We start from the raw sequence: 19,398 nt of genomic DNA on the forward strand, positions 1-19,398 counted from the left end.
ATAATAATAATAATAATAATAATAATAATAATAATCCATAAAAATCTCATAATAGCATGAGTAACTAAAATGGTGAATAAATCCAGTGGTGTAGATGTGAATATATATTTAGAAATATATATACAAAAAAGAGCTTTCGAGAACCTGCTCGATTCTCCTTTTCAAAAGCTCTCTTTTTTATATATATTTCTAAAATATATATTTATATCCACACCACTGTGGATTTCTTCACCAATAATAATAATAATAATAATAATAATAATAATAATAATAATAATAATAATAATAATTTCTTCTTTTGCAGAACAAGTCAGACGAGTTCAGTCTGGGTGACATCTATGGCCCTGAGGGCCTTAAATGAAGTGTCCGTCAATTGGTCCCATTTCTTGTACGTGGATCCTCAAGTCACGGACAAGGCCCTCAAGTAAGTATAGGAAATAATTATACTTATTTCTTAGGTTTGTTTCTTGTTATAAGATCTACCGTTTGGTCTTTTGGTTCGCGATTATTTCAGGATGATGTGAATGGTAAATATATTGAAAGGAATGTTTGGTTCTTCAATAAATTCAAGTTGTTATTATTGAAATCGTTACACTTCTAAATTATACTAACCTTTTATCAGGTGCACCGGTAGAACATTGGTAGAAATATCTAGGTAATGAAATATTTGATCATTTTATACCTGGATTATTAGCTAAGTGTAATAGTTTAACGTTCCAAAATCCATATTACACTTAGACACTTAACATATAATCATTTGTTTTGGAATAATGTACGTATTTATTGCATCAGTTTAAGCTGCTGAGTCAAGAATAACTATTTTTTTTAATTAGTTTTACTGCATTAATTGAAGGTAATGAGTTAAGAATAGCATCATTCAGGCCAAATTTTGTTTTCTATGATTAGAAATCCTTCACATTTTTGTTCATGCCGAGATATAATCAATTTTGTGGTGTTAATGCCTCTTTTTCACGTGGTGCACTGTAGGCATTAATAAAGGTTCTTTTCAGCGTCCCTTCGCCCCCAGCTGCAACCCCTTTCCTTTTACTATACCCCCATTCATATTATCTCTTCCATCTTCCTATCCACCCTCCCCGAACAATTATTTCAAAGTGCAACTGCGATGTTTTCCTCCTGTTACACCTTCCAGACCTACCTACTCTCACTTTCCTTTCCAGCGCTGAATGACCTGATAGGTCCCAGTGCTTGGCCTTTGGCCTAAACTCTATATTCAATTTAATTCAATGAATTCCTCTTTTTATTTTCGCGAGTTGTGATATTTCAGTGCATACAACCTTTATAAAAGGGGGATAATCAAGATGGACACTGTATGCAGTCATGTCAGTTTCCATAACCTTGAAATACATGACCCTTCTTTTCTCACCGATACGAGTTCCTCATTGGACGGGTGGGTACCGTTCTCAGCTAGCACTCTGCTGGCCCCACGTTCGATTCTCCAACCGGCCAATGAAGAATTAGAGGAATTTATTTCTGGTGATTGAAATTCATTTCTCGCTATAATGTGGTTCGGATTCCACAATAAGCTGTAGGTCCCTTTGCTAGGTAACCAAGTGGTTCTTAGCCACGTAAAATAAATCTAATTCCTTCGGGCCAGCCCTCTCTAGGAGAACTGTTAATCAGCTTAGTGGTCAGGTGAAACTAAGGTATACTTAACTTTTCCTCACCGATAGGTTCATCTTGGCCCAGCAGTCCTCCCACGGAGCGTGGTGGGAGCCCAATGGAGAGGTGGGGGACCGCAAGCTTGTCCCGTCACCTTACTCCTTGACAGGAGAGACCACCCGCGCCCTCAATCTCTCAACCACGGCCCACACCATGATCAACCTTCTCGCTCTTCAGGGCCTGCCATCGGTGAGTGTTCGAGGAAAGTCTGTTATGGTTAAGATTTTAGTTTTGCTGTTTATTTCGCAAATGTGTCTTCTTCTTTTTTTTTGTGGGTTTCAGGTGACAAGCGAGTCCCCAGTGATTATTTTAAGACTTGAATAATGAATATTAGTTTTCGATGGACTGATGAGATTTTAATTTCTAATGTTAACAGTTCGAAAATTGGAAGATAAAAGTATCTCTCTCTCTCTCTCTCTCTCTCTCTCTCTCTCTCTCTCTCTCTCTCTCTCTCTCATCAATATTTTTTTTATTGTTGCTACATAAAAGTAATTTCCCTTCTCCATGTTTAAGCTGTCATCAAATGTTTATTGTAGCAACGCTTGTTAAGTCTCTCTCTCTCTCTCTCTCTCTCTCTCTCTCTCTCTCTCTCTCTCTCTCTCTCTCTCTCTCTGTTTGTGAAAATTATTTCACAATGTTTCTGGTAAACAAGTGTGGCACGCCATGTTCAGCAATGAAGCATTATGAGGAGTTATGGGAAGAAAATGTTACCAAAATCATCAAGGCCAGAAAGTGAAAAAATTAATCATTTGAGCGATGACCACGATTTATTTTGTTATTAATGTATATCGGCGATACTGTCAGTGATGTTCACATTTTGGTCTGAATAAAAACCGAGTATTTATCGGAGAGAAAGACAGAAAAATAATGAGGTTATTCGAGGTTGCGATGCTAAAGACAGAAAAGCTTGATGTGTTTTTAGTTTATTTCCTTATTAATGTTTTCGATGCTCACCTAGTAACGAATCGCAGTGAAGGAACAAGGAAAAATAATGGAGATGATTCATTGTTATCAGGATTATGGCATCATCACCATCATCATCATTATCATTATCATCGCCACAACACCACGTGACGCAAATTGGCCTTTGTGAAATTCCGCCACTCACGTCTTTCCTGTGTTTTATCTTCCACAAATCTCCACTCGTCTCCATCCTCCCTTCTTGTTATCATGAAAGTAAGCCTGGGTCTTCCATTTCTTCTGTTGCCCACAGGAGCCCAGCTGACGCTATCACGCACTACTCTTTCCGAGGTAGTGCGGAGGACATGTCCACGCATCTCCTTTCGTCATTATCCCATATACATAAGGATCTCCCCAAATTTCCTTTGTGGTATGATATTTAACATTACCCTGCCATCTGATCTGACTCCTGTTATTCGTCCGAAAGCTTTATTGTCAAATAAGAGATCTTTAGATAGTGCTGGATTGCCTTACTGTGATTCATGTCCCAACAGCGGTACAGATCGTACTGGATTTATGTACACACTTACTTTCGTATGCAATTTCAATCCTTTCGATTTCAAAATCTTATTCAGCCCGCCCAGTGCTTCATTTACTTTGTTTAGGCTTTCTCCAAGTTGTATCTCAAGAGAACCTGTACTACTTACGGCCGTTCCTGATATTTGAATGATTCAACCTCATTGTTCCTTTCTCCATTTCCAGTGTTATTTCATCCCTTTGTGCATATTCTACCCTCATGCTTATGTTTTTTACTCTAGTTATTTGATGCTTTGTATTAAGCATGCCTGCTAAATTTTCGATGCTTAGCTAATTCTGCATATTCTACTGTAGGTGTGTCGAGTTTCTATCGTTACTCTAATCTAAGGCTTCTTTTTCTTTCCTACCCCTTTTTCCATTACAGAATCTTAGAAGAAAAAAAACACTATTTAATTGCAAATTCAGTTGACAAAACCCCAACAAGAGTAACCTTGCATCTACTGTACTTCGCTCACGTGCTTTATATACTTAACGAAAATGCCATAATATTGGTCTATGGACGCTGTCAAATGCCTTCTCGTAATGAACAAAACCCGTCAGAAGGGAATTTCTAATTGCACACACTTCTTCACAATATGGCTGGATGCAGAGATTTGATCTCTGCAACGTTTTCCTTTTTAAACCTGCTTGTTCATTTCTAAAACTGTTATCATTTGCTCTGGAGTCTACTGAGAATTTACATAGAACATTATTTTCATTACAACCGACGTAAATGCAGTGCTATTATAATTGCCGTATTCAAGTCGGTTTACCTCTTTTTTTGTACATTAGCTGTGAAGTCCAGTTCCTAATTATCAGGGTGTTTCCTTGTTCCATAATCTGCAAAACAGTCTCAATAATATACGAGGTGCCATGTCATTTTCAGCTATAATAATCTTTGCAGTGATCCGACCGTAACCAGGTGTTATCGTCTCCTAAGTTTCTCCTTTATTTATTCCACTTCAGAAATTGTGAATTCTTCCATAATCGTATTCAGGTGTTCCCCAGCTTCTGGTATATCAATCAAATTATCCCCCTCATATCTCTTATTCATGTCTTCACAAAAATATTCCACCCAGCGATGTCTTCGTTTTTCTTCTCATGTTATTAATGTCTTATCACTCCTTTCGACGGATATTATCATCTTTTTCTTTTCTCCCACGGATAGTTCATTCATCATTTCGTGGGCTGCCCTGACACCAACGCCACTTCCTGAGTGCATGGTTTTATCAACATTACCAGCCTGTTTGTCCTAATATTGTCCCTTATCTTTTCTAAACTTGACTAGTTAACATTTTCTACTTCGTATTCTTTATCTCCTCCCTGAAATTCGTCTGTATTTACCTTTTGCTTATGTCCATTCTGTAGCGCATCCCAGGTCTTATCTGATATCCAGGTTTTCCGTGTTGTTATCCCAGATCCCAGAACTTACGAGCAACATGAATGAAGATACTCCGGGAATAATGTAGTTTAGTTATTTAGTCCAAATTTGTGACTGGTGTTAAATGAAAACAAGTAAAAAATGCGCCGAAGTTTCTTCGGCGCAGTCGAGTTTTCTGTACAGCGTATAATGCTGTATGAGCCGCGGCCCATGATACTTTCAGCCACGGCCCGGTGGTAACCTGTTCTATAGCTTTGCCAGACGCATGGCTAACTTTAACCTTAAATAGAATAAAAACTACTGAGGCTAGATCTGAGGGCGGACAGAAAAAGTGCGGACGGACAGACAAAGCTATCTCAATAGTTTTCTTTTATAGAAAACTAAAAAGGCCTTCTTACGAGAAAGGAAATGAAACTAGAGCTCATTCAAGTATTGAAAAGCTGTAAAAAGTCATAGATGTCGTTGTGTTGGATGAATTGCGTTGAATAGCCGGAGATTTCCACCCTTTGAATTTGAATCAAAATTTGGCAATAGAGCACGATTACTACGATCTCAAACCAGTTCCTGATTATCCTAAAAAAAGAAGTTTCTAAACTAATGTAATTGATAACGGCGCTTATGCAGAATGCCAAAGTCTCTTTAAATTTCTAACCCTGTAGCAGCGACTAGATGAATGGGTATTAGAGAAGTGCAAACATATCATGTAATATTTGGGCGATTTTTAATGTGAAAAATATATAAGTACACAACTGTTTCACCTTCCAAATTGGTTTAAAACTTGACTCTCTCTCTCTCTCTCTCTCTCTCTCTCTCTCTCTCTCTCTCTCTCTCTCTCTCTCTCTCTGGGAAACAATGTGTATGGTTTTTCTCTCTCTCTCTCTCTCTCTCTCTCTCTCTCTCTCTCTCTCTCTCTCTCTCTCTCTCTCCTCCGTTGAATATGTTCGTTTGCTCTTTGGAAATGAAACGCGTTCTTTTTAATTTAGCGGAGTGTCTCTTTTTACGACTGCGTGAAATTGTTCCGCCGTGTGAAGAATAAAAACAAAAAGTTGAAAAAAGTTATTTTTTCTTTGCATTTTATTTGTGTAATCTGCCTTTCCTTGTCTCGCACCAGGCCCATTCTCACTTAACTTCCATCTCCATTTTTTCCTCTCCGTTTCCCATCAAGCTACAGAGTAGTTAAGGGCGCTCAGCTTCCCCTCCCGCGTTCCTGTTATGATTTGAATAGTTGATTGGAATTTCAGCGCTGCTCTGAGGTCAAATAAGGTGCGAGGTTCCATATTTAGCTGGCTATTTTAGCACCTGGTTCATGGAAGGTGCCACATTTATTTATTTTATTTTGGCTTGATTTCTTTAGGTTGCCTCATTTATTTATTCATTTTGATATCTGATTCATATTGGTTGCTACTTGTACTGTATCTATTCATTCTGGAGGCTAATTCGTCCAGTTTGCCACATTTGTATGTAAGTTTCTATTGGTGATTCGTATAGGATGCCACATTCATTTATTCATTCTGATGTCTGATTCATTTAGTTTTTCACATTCATTTGTCAGTTTTTACTGGCAATTCACACACAGTACCGCATTTATTTATCAATTTTTATGGGTGATTCCTTTAGTTTGCCACATTACTCTGCTGTGTTCAATTTGGATGCTAATTTATATAGGTTGCCGCTTTATTGGTCAGTGTTGATGGCTGATTCATATAGTTTTCTGCATTTACTATTTTTGTTTTGATGGCTGATTCATATAGTTTTCTGCATTTATTTTTTTGTTTTGTTTTGATGGCTAATTCATATAGTTTTCTGCATTTATTTTTTTTGTTTTGATGGCTGATTCATATAGTTTTCTGCATTTACTATTTTTGTTTTGATGGTGATTCATATAGTTTTCTGCATTTACTATTTTTATTTTGATGACTGATTCATATAGTTTTCTGCATTTACTATTTTTGTTTTGATGGCTGATTCATATAGTTTTCTGCATTTATTTTTTTTTTTATTTTGATGGCTGATTCATATAGTTTTCTGCATTTACTATTTTTGTTTTGATGGCTGATTCATATAGTTTTCTGCATTTACTATTTTTGTTTTGATGGCTGATTCATATAGTTTTCTGCATTTATTTCTTTTTTTGTTTTGATGGCTGATTCATATAGTTTTCTGCATTTATTTTTTGTTTTTGTTTTGATGGCTGATTCATATAGTTTTCTGCATTTACTATTTTTTTGTTTTGATGGCTGATTCATATAGTTTTCTTTTTTATTTTTTTTTTTTTTGATGGCTGATTCATATAGTTTTCTGCATTTATTTCTTTGTTTTGTTTTGATGGCTGATTCATATAGTTTTCTGCATTTATTTTTATTTTTTTTTTTGATGGCTGATTCATATAGTTTTCTGCATTTACTATTTTTGTTTTGATGGCTGATTCATATAGTTTTCTGCATTTATTTTTTTTTTTTGTTTTGTTTTGATGGCTGATTTTTGTTTTTGTTTTGATGGCTGATTCATATAGTTTTCTGCATTTACTATTTTTGTTTTGATGGCTGATTCATATAGTTTTCTGCATTTATTTTTTTTTTGTTTTGATGGCTGATTCATATAGTTTTCTGCATTTATTTTTTTTTTTTTTATTGGCTGATTCATATAGTTTTCTGCATTTATTTTTTTTTTGTTTTGATGGCTGATTCATATAGTTTTCTGCATTTACTATTTTTGTTTTGATGGCTGATTCATATAGTTTTCTGCATTTATTTTTTTTTGTTTTGATGGCTGATTCATATAGTTTTCTGCATTTACTATTTTTGTTTTGATGGCTGATTCATATAGTTTTCTGCATTTATTTTTTTTTTGTTTTGATGGCTGATTCATATAGTTTTCTGCATTTACTATTTTTGTTTTGATGGCTGATTCATATAGTTTTCTGCATTTATTTTTTTGTTTTGATGGCTGATTCATATAGTTTTCTGCATTTACTATTTTTGTTTTGATGGCTGATTCATATAGTTTTCTGCATTTACTATTTTTGTTTTGATGGCTGATTCATATAGTTTTCTGCATTTATTTTGTTTTGTTTTGATGGCTGATTCATATAGTTTTCTGCATTTACTATTTTTGTTTTGATGGCTGATTCATATAGTTTTCTGCATTTATTTTGTTTTGTTTTGATGGCTGATTCATATAGTTTTCTGCATTTACTATTTTTGTTTTGATGGCTGATTCATATAGTTTTCTGCATTTATTTTTTTTTTTATGGCTGATTCATATAGTTTTCTGCATTTTTTTTTTTTTTTGATGGCTGATTCATATAGTTTTCTGCATATATTTTTTTGTTTTGTTTTGATGGCTGATTCATATAGTTTTCTGTATATATATTTTTTTTGATGGCTGATTCATATAGTTTTCTGCATATATATTTTTGTGTTTTGTTTTGATGGCTGATTCATATAGTTTTCTGCATTTATTTTTTTGTTTTGTTTTGATGGCTGATTCATATAGTTTACCTTATTTAATTGTCCGTTTTTACTGCCGATTCGTATAAATTGCTGCGTTTACTTGTGAACTTTAACAGCTGATTCTTCTAGGTTGCCGAATGTAGATATCCAATTTGACTGCTGATTATTTGGTTGCCACAATTATTCACGTGCTAATTCTAACAGGTTACCATATACATTCAACTTTTTGTCGGCTCGTTCATATAGGTTGCCAAAATTATTTACCAATTTTAACGCCCAATTTATACAGGTTGCCATATTTGGTTTAAAGTTTTTACTGATGACCATATGATATGCTACACTTATTTACCCATTTTGAGTGTAGATTCATACATGTTGCCACATTGATTTTTCTATTTTGAAGGTTGATTCATATAGGCTTCCACATGTATTTATCCATTTTCATAGGTTAATCATATGGGTTGTTTTGTAGGTTGATTCGTATATGATGCTGCTTTTATTTGCCAATTTTTGCAGCTGATTCAAATAATTTGACACATTTGTTCAACAATTTATATATATATATATATATATATATATATATATATATATATATATATATATATATATATATATATATATATATATATATATATATATATGCGCATATTTTCACTACTGATTCATATTTGCCCGTTTTAACTACTGTTTAAATAGGCTGCGATATTTAGTTATCTGTTTTGATTACCGATTCATTTAAGATGCAACATGTCATTGTCTTTTGTAGGGTGATGACCATTTGAAAATTATCTCAAACCTTGGGATTTATCGTGCCTTCCATAATCATGAGTTAAGGTTTATTTTCCTGAGCCTGTAAACATGCAAAATATACTCATTGGTGTTCCACATAACTTCTGCTGTAATTCCTGCCTTTTTCTTTGATGTCCTCTTTTCGTCCACGCCCTCTTGTTCTGGTGAAGCCTACTTCTCAAAGGAACGGTCTTTGGGTTCGATCTATGAAAATGCATCGAATAATCTCCAGATTTGGAACATAAAAGTGGTCACTTGTTCCAACGACTGAATTGGCCCTTGTAGAGTAAAAAGATTCTATTTCCTACACTGTTTGAGATTGTCATCAGAGAGAGAGAGACTAAAGAATATGTAATATACTAGTGGTTCAAGTGATTTCTATTCCATGTATGTGCGCACTTATCCATGCACAGTTATGCAGTATATATTACCATATATGAGAATCTTAATCTAGCTTGAATGCTTTTATATACATACCTCAGTAATGCAGAACTTTTTTGCAGACTTTCTTTTCATGGGGCATAAAGAAACTTCTCTCGTAAGACCCAGCTTTATCTCTTTGCGTTTTTTCTTTCTAACTGAAAACTTGCCATCGTTTAGTGGCCTCTCCATTCTCTCAGCTCCTTCTCTATCCCGAGGCTTAGAATCTTCATCGAGACCATCTGCATATTTTGCCATGTGATACTCCTTCACATTTAGGCTTAATGGCGGGGCACCCCAGCGTGCAAAACTGCTCATATTCCTCAGACTATCGTAAGGGGTCCTCCAAATGGATCTGTATAGAGGTGGATGTATATGTTCTCCCTCCTCCCCAGGGGCTGGAGGCTCAAATTGCTTTCCTTTCAGTTTCTGAGTCTACTCTAACAGCAGGAACAAATTAGAAGGGTAGTGTTCGTAGTGAAAGTTTGGAATGAAATTACGCACTTTTTCACTTTTCTTTGTCTCTTTTCCAGCCTTTAACCCTTCTATTCATTGCAGATTAGGTCAGTCAGGTTCTCATACCGAAATACCACGTGATTTTCAAGAAACAGGGTAATTTTGAATTATATGCATTTAAGTATGCTATTACTTCTCTGTGGTCAGAAAAGACAATTGCAAATAAAGTAGTGTAATTGACAGATCTCCCATGAATTTATTTGATTTTTCACAAAATTTTTTTAATATCAATAGGAACAACAATACCTGAAATACTTTGAATATATTTGCTGTGAACAGGAAGATCATTCATTAAAAGAAGCTCCTTAGATAACAAAAGGTTAAGCTAACTTACTTTATGCTCCCATGGAAAAAACTTAGTTCTGACCTAATTCCATTCTCGTCTTCAGTAGGTAAAGTTCGATAACGAAAACGCCAACTTGGTGTAACCGACCGCAAAATAATGACATGTCATTTATGTGAATGAGGTGCACTATTTTGTGTGTTTTAGGCATTGTCATCTATTTTCTTTCTGACCATTTCTTCATCCGTCTTTTTCTTGTCTCTTCGCTCATAGTTCTTTGCGTCTTCCCAGAATCTGTTTCATAAGCTCAAAGATCTCTTTCTATCCTTTTCAGCTCTGTCAGTCTCGTTATAGTTGTCCATCAACCTACGCTTACTATTGTTACTTCAAAAGCCTATTTTGATGATCGCTTGAATTTGCCAGTACCCTCACATAGTCTTTTGATAGAACCTTTGCATCCTTTCACTCCTGAAGTCATTGTTTTCACCCATATTTTCATGTTTTCTGCCCATCCATTTCATAAAGGTTTTACGCATTCTTTTCTCTTTTGAGGATCTCTGCATGTGTCAGGGTCCTCGCCTACCTGTGTGTATGCATGTTTCAACGGCTGTACATTAAACTTTTATTTTCCACGGCACCCGTCTGGATGACTTATTAATTCCATTTTTTTTTATTTCAACTTGTTCATATGTGATTGTGGTTGTTACAGGTACACATGCGGTTTCCAAAGCAGATTTGGATAAATATTTTCCGTAACATTATGCGTTGAAACCTGTGTACTACCTCGATTATGGCAGTGCAGTTATCCTCTTGTTGCGCTTTATGTGCAAAACCCAGCATAATTCCATAAGGAAAATACATTGACCCTCCTAATTCTTTAAATATTTTTTCTGTTTAGGACGGTGACGCTGCATTCGCGTAACTGAGCAGTTCTATGGCAGTCGCTATTTCTGTGTTCCTTCACGTTGTGTTTCCTTACAAATAATTCACTGCAAGAAGTTTCCTTTGTCAGAGATGGTTATGTATGTATGTTTGTATGTATGTATTCTTTTGTATACGTGTTTTACCTTATAGGGTAATCAATCGGTGAGAGTATATAGCGTAATATGTGTGTTTGTACTGCATAATGTGTATTTCCTCTTTCCCATTTCCCCTCATTTTAAATGCAACTCGACCGATTTTTCCTTCAAGTGATAACACAAACAGAGATTGCAAGATGAAAAGCTATTAATAAAATGACCTAGAATATTCTTTCACCAGCCTTGAGAAGTATCAGAGAGAATAAAGCCCCGAGTTGCAGATGGTAGTAAGAATTAATACGAACGAAGAGGTGGATTAGATCTCTTTAGGACGATCCGAAAATTGTTATGCCAGTCATGAAAAGGGTTGTGTGCTTCCCTTACATTTGTTTTATTCGTAATGTGTTGCATTGCTGTTGGAGAGCGAGAGAAACTGAAAGCCTAGATCTGATTTTGTCGACCCTTTACACCAGTAAGAAAGCGGTAAAGAAAGGAGACCTCTGTTCACGTTTGGTTTCTAAGAATTAAATTAATTTTACAAACTGCATTCACACAGTTCGGCATAAATGTGAATATTGTCAAATTTCAGTTACGTTGATGTGGTACATGAAGGCGATTAGCAAAAACCTTAGGAAATGAAAAGAATACCCATCTTGTGTGAGGATTTCATATAATGAAAATTTATGAGGGGAAGGCAAAGGGTTTTTGATGGAGCAAAGGAACATGAAAGCTAGGAATGATGATCTGCGAGAAGAAAAAACTAAGTCATTGGATGGCGAGAATGGGGTATGAGATCATTAGGAAACCTTTATGCCTTAAGTGAAAAAGGGTTGGGGGTGGGGAAGGGGTTCATGGACGCATAACTTCAGACGGGGTGGGGGTGGTGGAGGGCGGGAGAGAAAGACTGATAAGACAGAGGCAGAGAATTTAACTTTAATTTTCTTGGTCTTGAAAATGAAGGTTGAAGACTAGAATAGAAATATGATAATGTTATGAGGATGTCTGCATAGGGAAGGAGTCTCCAATCCTCGGCTCTTGGTTCACATCAGTCGGAGTTTCCTCCCGTTACGCGTTCATGGAAATTACACCCAGGTATGAAGTCCGGTACGCAACGGGAATTAACACATGTATGAAAATAATGGATTCGTCGCTAATCTCTAGGGAAAGAACATAACGACAATCATGGAAACGAGTAATTTTTATGACCTTTTTTTTGCATTGTTATGACTAATTCTTACCTCCCTTTTATTATATTATGTATTGTATTATATTTGTTGTTATATATATATATATATATATATATATATATATATATATATATATATATATATATATATATATATATATATATATATATGTGTGTGTGTGTGTGTGTGTGTGTGTTTAAATTGTATATAAATATATATATATATATATATATATATATATATATATATATATATATATATATATATTTGTGATTAAAATCTGTGATTACATGAAATTTAACTTGTAACAATCGTGCATTTCATTCTTCCTGTTTTTTGAGCTCCATTCAACCCTAAGTGTAATAGTTATTAACTGATCTCCAGCGTGTACTAATTTCATTGGGAATACAAAATGTAATCCCCTTTAAATATATACTCTTATATGTGAGCGAGTTCCACCGCGTGTACGAAGCCATTAAGAAAGTATCCTATGGCCGTCTTGGGAGTAGGAGTAATTGAGCAACCTGGAGGTATTATGACATAAAGCCCAACTTCTAATGTAACATGAGATTGCAAAATATGCTCTAACTTCAAACTTCAACTCTGGACTCTGGGGACAAGGAACTGGAAGTAATGGGCGAGAGAATCCATGGGGGGAAAGGAAGCAAGTTTTTAAGATGAGATGCTGCAAAAGAGGAAATAGGGAATAGGGACGAGACGAAAGAGATTGCTCAAAGGAAAAATAGACAGTTTATGCGTTGGTTGGTCATGGAGACTTCCAACAATATGGCCAAGGAATAACGAAGAGTAAGTAGACCTCAAGTAATTGAGGAAAGAGCGTTTGTTCCAAATCCTGCATAGCAAAAAAGCAAAATCACTCAAAGTTCAGAAATATTTTATAAATAAATGAATGTATGTGTAAAACAAATGAGACTCAGGGAACGCCGGGGAAAAATCATGTAAGTTCTTGCAAGATGATTATATCCTGATGAACTGAACGAGCTGAATCTACCATATGGGTATGTGTTACTTCCCATGGAAGTGTGACCCTTTATAACATGCCACTGCCAGCAGCTAGGCAGGTTATCTGTCAATGCATTATCATGGAGCGACATATAAGGTAAATCAAACTCATTTATGCAGAACAGGAACTAGTATACCACCATTTACACCATCTAGATGGTACTCCCATGCCAGGAATGAATCACATAGACACTTTACCTAGTGATTTCAAAGTTGTCAGGAAAGAATCTCATTGGACAACCAGCAGGATTTCAGTCGCCTAATTATGGCATTGCTTACCACTAAATTACTCACACACACACACACACACACACATACTGTAGGCAAGAGTCATATGCCCAGGTAAGGTTTGATTGAAAAATAGGTAAATAAAGGGTCTTACAGCCATACAGCAAATGTACACTAAACCTAACCGGAAACTGGACACTTAGAGCTTTAAATTTGGGCTTTTAATTCATCACCAGTCTGCATTAACGGCAGCATTTTACATGTAATGAAATATTCAAGCCACCTAAGAGATATATTACACATTAGTTAATAATGGTAACGTAGAATTGTTCATTGTCTTATTTTTTGTTGTAAATAATAAAAAAATATATATACTTGTTTTTAGTTACTGCTGAATCCAGACCTAGATTCTTTTATCGATTTTAATTTTAGTTGCTATTGGTGATGAAGGTGATAGTGGTGATTCTGACTCTCATCATAGTACTGATACTTATGCATCTAATGGCACTTTTGATGTTTTTAATTGCTAATAATTGATTCATAAGTGTACCGTGGTGATATCTTTGCTATAAATGATTTATCACCATTTTGAAAAAACAAATTATTTTTAAGTCTTTGTGCGAGGAGACATAGACGTATTATTATTATTATTATTATTATTATTATTATTATTATTATTATTATTATTATTATTATTATTATTATTATTATTATTATTATTATTATTATTATTATTACTGTTGTTGTTGCTAAGAGTAATAAAAATCCACAATTATTTAAAAAAATTGTATGACATATAATACAGTTTATTTATATAATTGTGGATGATATTATTATTATTATAGATTGCCCAAAAATTTACGGAACAGGCCAAAAGGACATTAAATAGCTATTGTAAAATAATATGTAGAAATACCAAGTACATGAACACAGACAAATAAACAAAAATACATATACCAAAGCAAAGATGACGATGCCCACATTTTATCATTCATTGATCTTCCTTCACGGACTTGTGCTTCCTGTCATGCAGCACTCTCGCATCATTATAAGAAAGCACTGAAGCGCATGAAACGCTTGGATGGGAGGTGTTAATATCGTTGCAATATTCAGTTGCTTATAAAGCAGAATTTCATGAGTCGTGGGGACTCGAAAATATGTGCACTAGGTTTGCCGGTTCATTTAACGGAGGAAATCGTGTAAGGTGCTTTTATTATTGTATTATTATTATTATTATTATTATTATTATTATTATTATTATTATTATTAGCTATTTGAATCCACCGAAATATGAACATTGGCCAATAATTGACTACTATTGACGTGTAAGAAAGGCAGATTTTAATAAAAAAATGTAAAAACTCAATATAGAATCAGTTCGCACAATGCAGCCATCCTTTTCAACAAAGCATGCTTGAAAAGGGTCTTCTTCCTTCCTATTATTATTATTATTATTATTATTATTATTATTATTATTATTATTATTATTATTATTATTATTATTATTTTAATTTTATTTTATTTTTATTTATTTATTTATTTATTTTTTTTTGGTCTATCACAGCCATCCTATTCGACTGGGTGGTTTTTATAGTGTGGGGTTCCGGTTTGCATCCTGCCTCCTACGAGTCCATCACTTTTCTCACTATGTGCGCTGTTTCTAGTAGCAAACTTTTCTGCATGAGTCCTGGAGCTACTTCGGCATCTAGCTTTTCCAGATTCCTTTTCAGGGATCTTGAGATCGTGCCTAGTGTTCCTATGATTATGGGTACAATTTCCACTGACATATTCCATATCCATATTTCGATTTTCAGGTCTTGATACTTGCCAGTTTACTCTTTCTCATCTGCTTTGTCGATCAACATCACGCCTGGTCTATTGGCACGTATCACCCTATCTGTTTTGATACCATAGTCCCAGAGGATCTTTGCCTGATCGTTTTCTATCACTCCCTCAGGTTGGTGTTCGTACCACTTATTACTGCAGGCCAGCTGGTGTTTCTTTTGCACAGGCTCCAGTGGAGGGCTTTTGCTACTGAATCATGCCTTTTTTTGTACTGGTTCTGTGCAAGCGCCGAACATTCGCTTGCTGTGGGATTTATGGTCTCGTCTTTCGTATTGCACTACCTGCATATGAGTGAGATGTTATCTCCATCTATTGTTCTTTGGGCATATCTGGTTCTTAGGGCCTGCTCTTGTGCCGCTGTTAGCATTTCTTCTTGAGTTCTCCCCTCTGTTTCATCGCTGGCCAGTTTTTTTGTCTATCTCATTTACTGTCCGTGTATTGGTTTGTTGTGTCATTCCTCTGTTCTGTTTTTCATTCTCCTGTCTCTGTATATTTCTGGGTCTTCGTGTACTTTTATCAGTCCTTCTTCCCATGCACTCCTTAGCCACTTGTCTTCACTGGTTTTCAGATATTGCCCCATTACTCTGCTCTGGATGTTGACGCAGTCCTCTATGCTTAGTAGCCCTCTCCCCCCTTCCTTTCGTGTTATTTATAGTCTGTCTGTGTTTGCTCTTGGGTGTAGTGCTTTGTGTATTGTCAGGTGTTTTCTAGTTTTCTGTTCTATGCTGCGGAGTTCAGCCTTCGTCCACTCCACTACTCCTGCGCTGTATCTGATTACTGGTACTGCCCAGGGGCGTCATTTCAGATTTTTGTTTGGGGGGTGGGGAAAGACGGTTTGGGAAGCGAAGCGAGCCTAATCAGCTGGGTTTTTTTTTGAATTTGAGTTATTTTATGTGCTTTTTTAAGCCACGTGAGCAAGGTATTTCAGCAAAAATTGTATACTCCCACCACTGTTTATTTATCTCATCACTGGTAGCTGCTGTTACTGCTTGGGGCTTGGGGGGTGAGGGGGCCCAAGTTGAGGCTTTGGGGGGCAACTTGAGTCTGGGGGCCAGTTCCCCCCCAGCCCCCCCTCCAAATGACGCCCCTGGTACTGCCCATGTGTTTATGGCTTTCATCGTGTTTCCGGCGTTGAGTTTTGACTTGAGTATCGCCTTAAGTCTCTGCATATATCCTTTCCTGATCGTGTTCTTCATCTCTTGGTGTTTTATATCCTCTCCTTCCATTATTCCCAGGTATTTGTATCCTGTCTCATCTATGCGTATGATGCTATTCCTGTCTGGTAGCTTTATTCCTTCAGTACTTGTTACTTTGCCTTTTTGTATGTTGGCCAAGGCGCATTTTTCTATTCCAAACTCCATCCTGATGTCCCCAGATACAATCCTTACGTTCTGGATTAGGGTTTCTATTTCCTTGACGCTCTTACCATACAGCTTGATGTCGTCCATGAACATCAGGTGGTTAATTCTGCTGCCTCCTTTCTTGAGTTGGTACCCAGCATCGATCTTATTATTATTATTATTATTATTATTATTATTATTATTATTATTATTATTATTATTATTATTATTATTATTATTATTATCATCTACTCCGTCGACATCATCACTTGACTAAATAAATTACAGAAAGTTATTTGAAAAATTGCTCCCCAATATATAATTAAAACAATGATTAAGAGTTTTATTTAATGACGAATTTTCAGAATAATTTTCCTCAAACAATTGCGGGAAGTAATGCCGTATTTCTCACCAATCCTGCGTTTTGTTTATATGGATGATTTGCTTCTGAAACAAAAGTCGTGGTGTTGGATGGTGTTGAGACTTTTTTCCAGGGGCCTATTCTCAAGCTGAATGCAAAAATCTTCTTGCATCAAGTGTTATTGCTTTGAAAAGTGGTGGAAATATGTAATGGTTATGCACAGGAGCATGTTATTTAGTTTGATTTCAAGAAAGGCCATCTGATTAGATTGAATATGTAATTTATTCAGTCAAGCGTCTTGAATGCGTCTAATGATGATGTTGACGAAGGCGATAATAATAATAATAATAATAATAATAATAATAATAATAATAATAATAATAATAATAATAATAATAATAGGAAGGAAGAAGACCCTTTTCAAGACTGATCCTAGAATTTTGGTTAATGGCTAGTTTTCATAGCAGTGGAGGTGTTGGCGATTTTAACAAATACTGAAATTTTCTTTTAGCTGATTTTAAGTTTGCTAATGCATGCTTACAAACTCAGTCTGGTGCGTATTGCGCTGCCTTTTATGGTTCACAACTTCTACCTTTGTGCAAAGTTTTAATGACCTAATTAGGGCTAGGAGACCGGCAGTTCGTTTAGTGCGGAAGCTTCCTTAGAGGGCCCATCGCTCACCGCCACCACACTTGGTTTCACGAGCCCTGGACTCGAGTTTCGCAAACGAGCGCTGAACTTTGTAAATATGGGCATTAGTAATTAATGGTAATGCTAATAAATTCACTTTTACGAATGAGAGAGGTGGTTCTTAGTCTGTATTTATTTTGAATGTTACAGCCTTGAATGTATATGTGATTATTTGTTGTTAATATCAGACTTTGGAAAAAAATTTTTTTTTTTTTTCATGAAAGGAGATGTAATTAGGATACACATCAGGTAACTAATTTATGTAATATTGGAGACTTGAGTGTAATTTTTACCAGCAGATGAACATACAGATTTAAGTTAAATTTTACCTGAATTAGATAAAACTCTTGTAGAAATAGCCTAGTATTATTGTTTGTATTTAGCAAGTTTTTGTTTCTTATTTATTGATCTTATTCAGCGGCCGTTTTAATCGTTGCTTTGTAAGATGCGAATACAACGTATATGTGAAATTATCTTCATTCCTTTTATCCCAATAACACTAATATTAATAATGATAAAATGAGTATTATTATTAATTTTGTTATCAAGATAATCATCGCCTTAATATTTAGTTATTTATTATCAGTGGAATTTTGAGAAATATCCTTTATTCGGTTGGAAAGTCAGGTTTTTCGCGAAGAAACCAACCAGCCAAGACAGGGAGAGCGAAAAAAACCGCCTGAATATAAGAGAGAATAAAAACTATTCCAGTTCAACATTTAAGGAACTTCATATTTCCCGAGAATGTTCGTTGTCTTCTCGGGGAAAATAAAGAAAAAATAATGAATCTGAAAAGAAGGAATACTTATTTCGTCAGATTATAGTTAAGGATGAAACTTCTGGCGAGGTTCAGAGATTTTATCTCTCTCTCTCTCTCTCTCTCTCTCTCTCTCTCTCTCTCTCTCTCTCTCTCTCTCTCTCTCTCACAAAATGAAATGTGATTTTCCGGTAATAAGTTTATATTTTCTCTGGTCTCTTGAAGTGATAAATTATTTAGATTTAAAAGACGTTGATAAAGAATTTTAAATGTTATTTTTATATTACTATAAGAAATTCATCATTTAATTTCCAACTATTATAACTCAGAATTAGAAATGTTTCCATTCACGTAGTCATTAAACTGATTATTCCCACTGCGTTATATTTCCTCCGAGTTTCTGAAATAGATTTCAATCATAATTGGCGACATGATGAACATTTTTATAGTTATCATTCTGTTGCAGTGACAAATTTTAATTTTTATTGTGTATATTTCTGTCATTATTTCCACATTTAATAGCGAATTATTCTTGCTATCTCATATGAATCAGTGCTTAGCTGTTGGGAAATTGTAGTAGTAATATAGAAGTAGTATTAGTAGTAGGAAGAAGGAGAGGAAAATAAAACATTATGTTTATATAGTGCATGAACATAAAGACAGACAGACAGAGAGAGAGAGAGAGAGGAGGAGGAGTTATAAAATTTAGACATTGCTGTTAAAGCAGGCTAACTCCTTTTCCTTTAAAGTTATAATATATTTTTTACGATGAAACGGAGAGGCAGAGCGAAGAGAGGGGAAAGGAAGTAAGTCCAGAGAGACAGTCGACATTTCTGTTAGATGAGGGCGATTGTTATTTTTCATTTCCTTTTTTATACGTTTAGAAAGACGGAATAACCAACGAAGCGCAGCTGAAAGCAAATAGAGAGCCAAAGGGAATGAGGAAATTAA

General features: G+C 35.3%; 1 protein-coding gene across 1 annotated transcript in view; it reads left to right on the forward strand.

Annotated features, from left to right (window-relative positions):
• The window catches only part of LOC136853240 (CD109 antigen-like), a 1,188,472-nt gene that overhangs the window by 1,108,964 nt on the left and 60,110 nt on the right, over positions 1 to 19,398 (forward strand). The window contains exons 21-22 of the mRNA XM_067128618.1: positions 305 to 424; positions 1,692 to 1,869. Of these exons, the coding sequence (XP_066984719.1) occupies positions 305 to 424; positions 1,692 to 1,869 (298 nt within the window). The remainder of the gene's footprint in view (positions 1 to 304; positions 425 to 1,691; positions 1,870 to 19,398) is intronic.

This window comes from Macrobrachium rosenbergii, chromosome 27 (genome assembly GCF_040412425.1).
Source record: "Macrobrachium rosenbergii isolate ZJJX-2024 chromosome 27, ASM4041242v1, whole genome shotgun sequence".
Lineage (NCBI taxonomy): Eukaryota > Metazoa > Arthropoda > Malacostraca > Decapoda > Palaemonidae > Macrobrachium > Macrobrachium rosenbergii.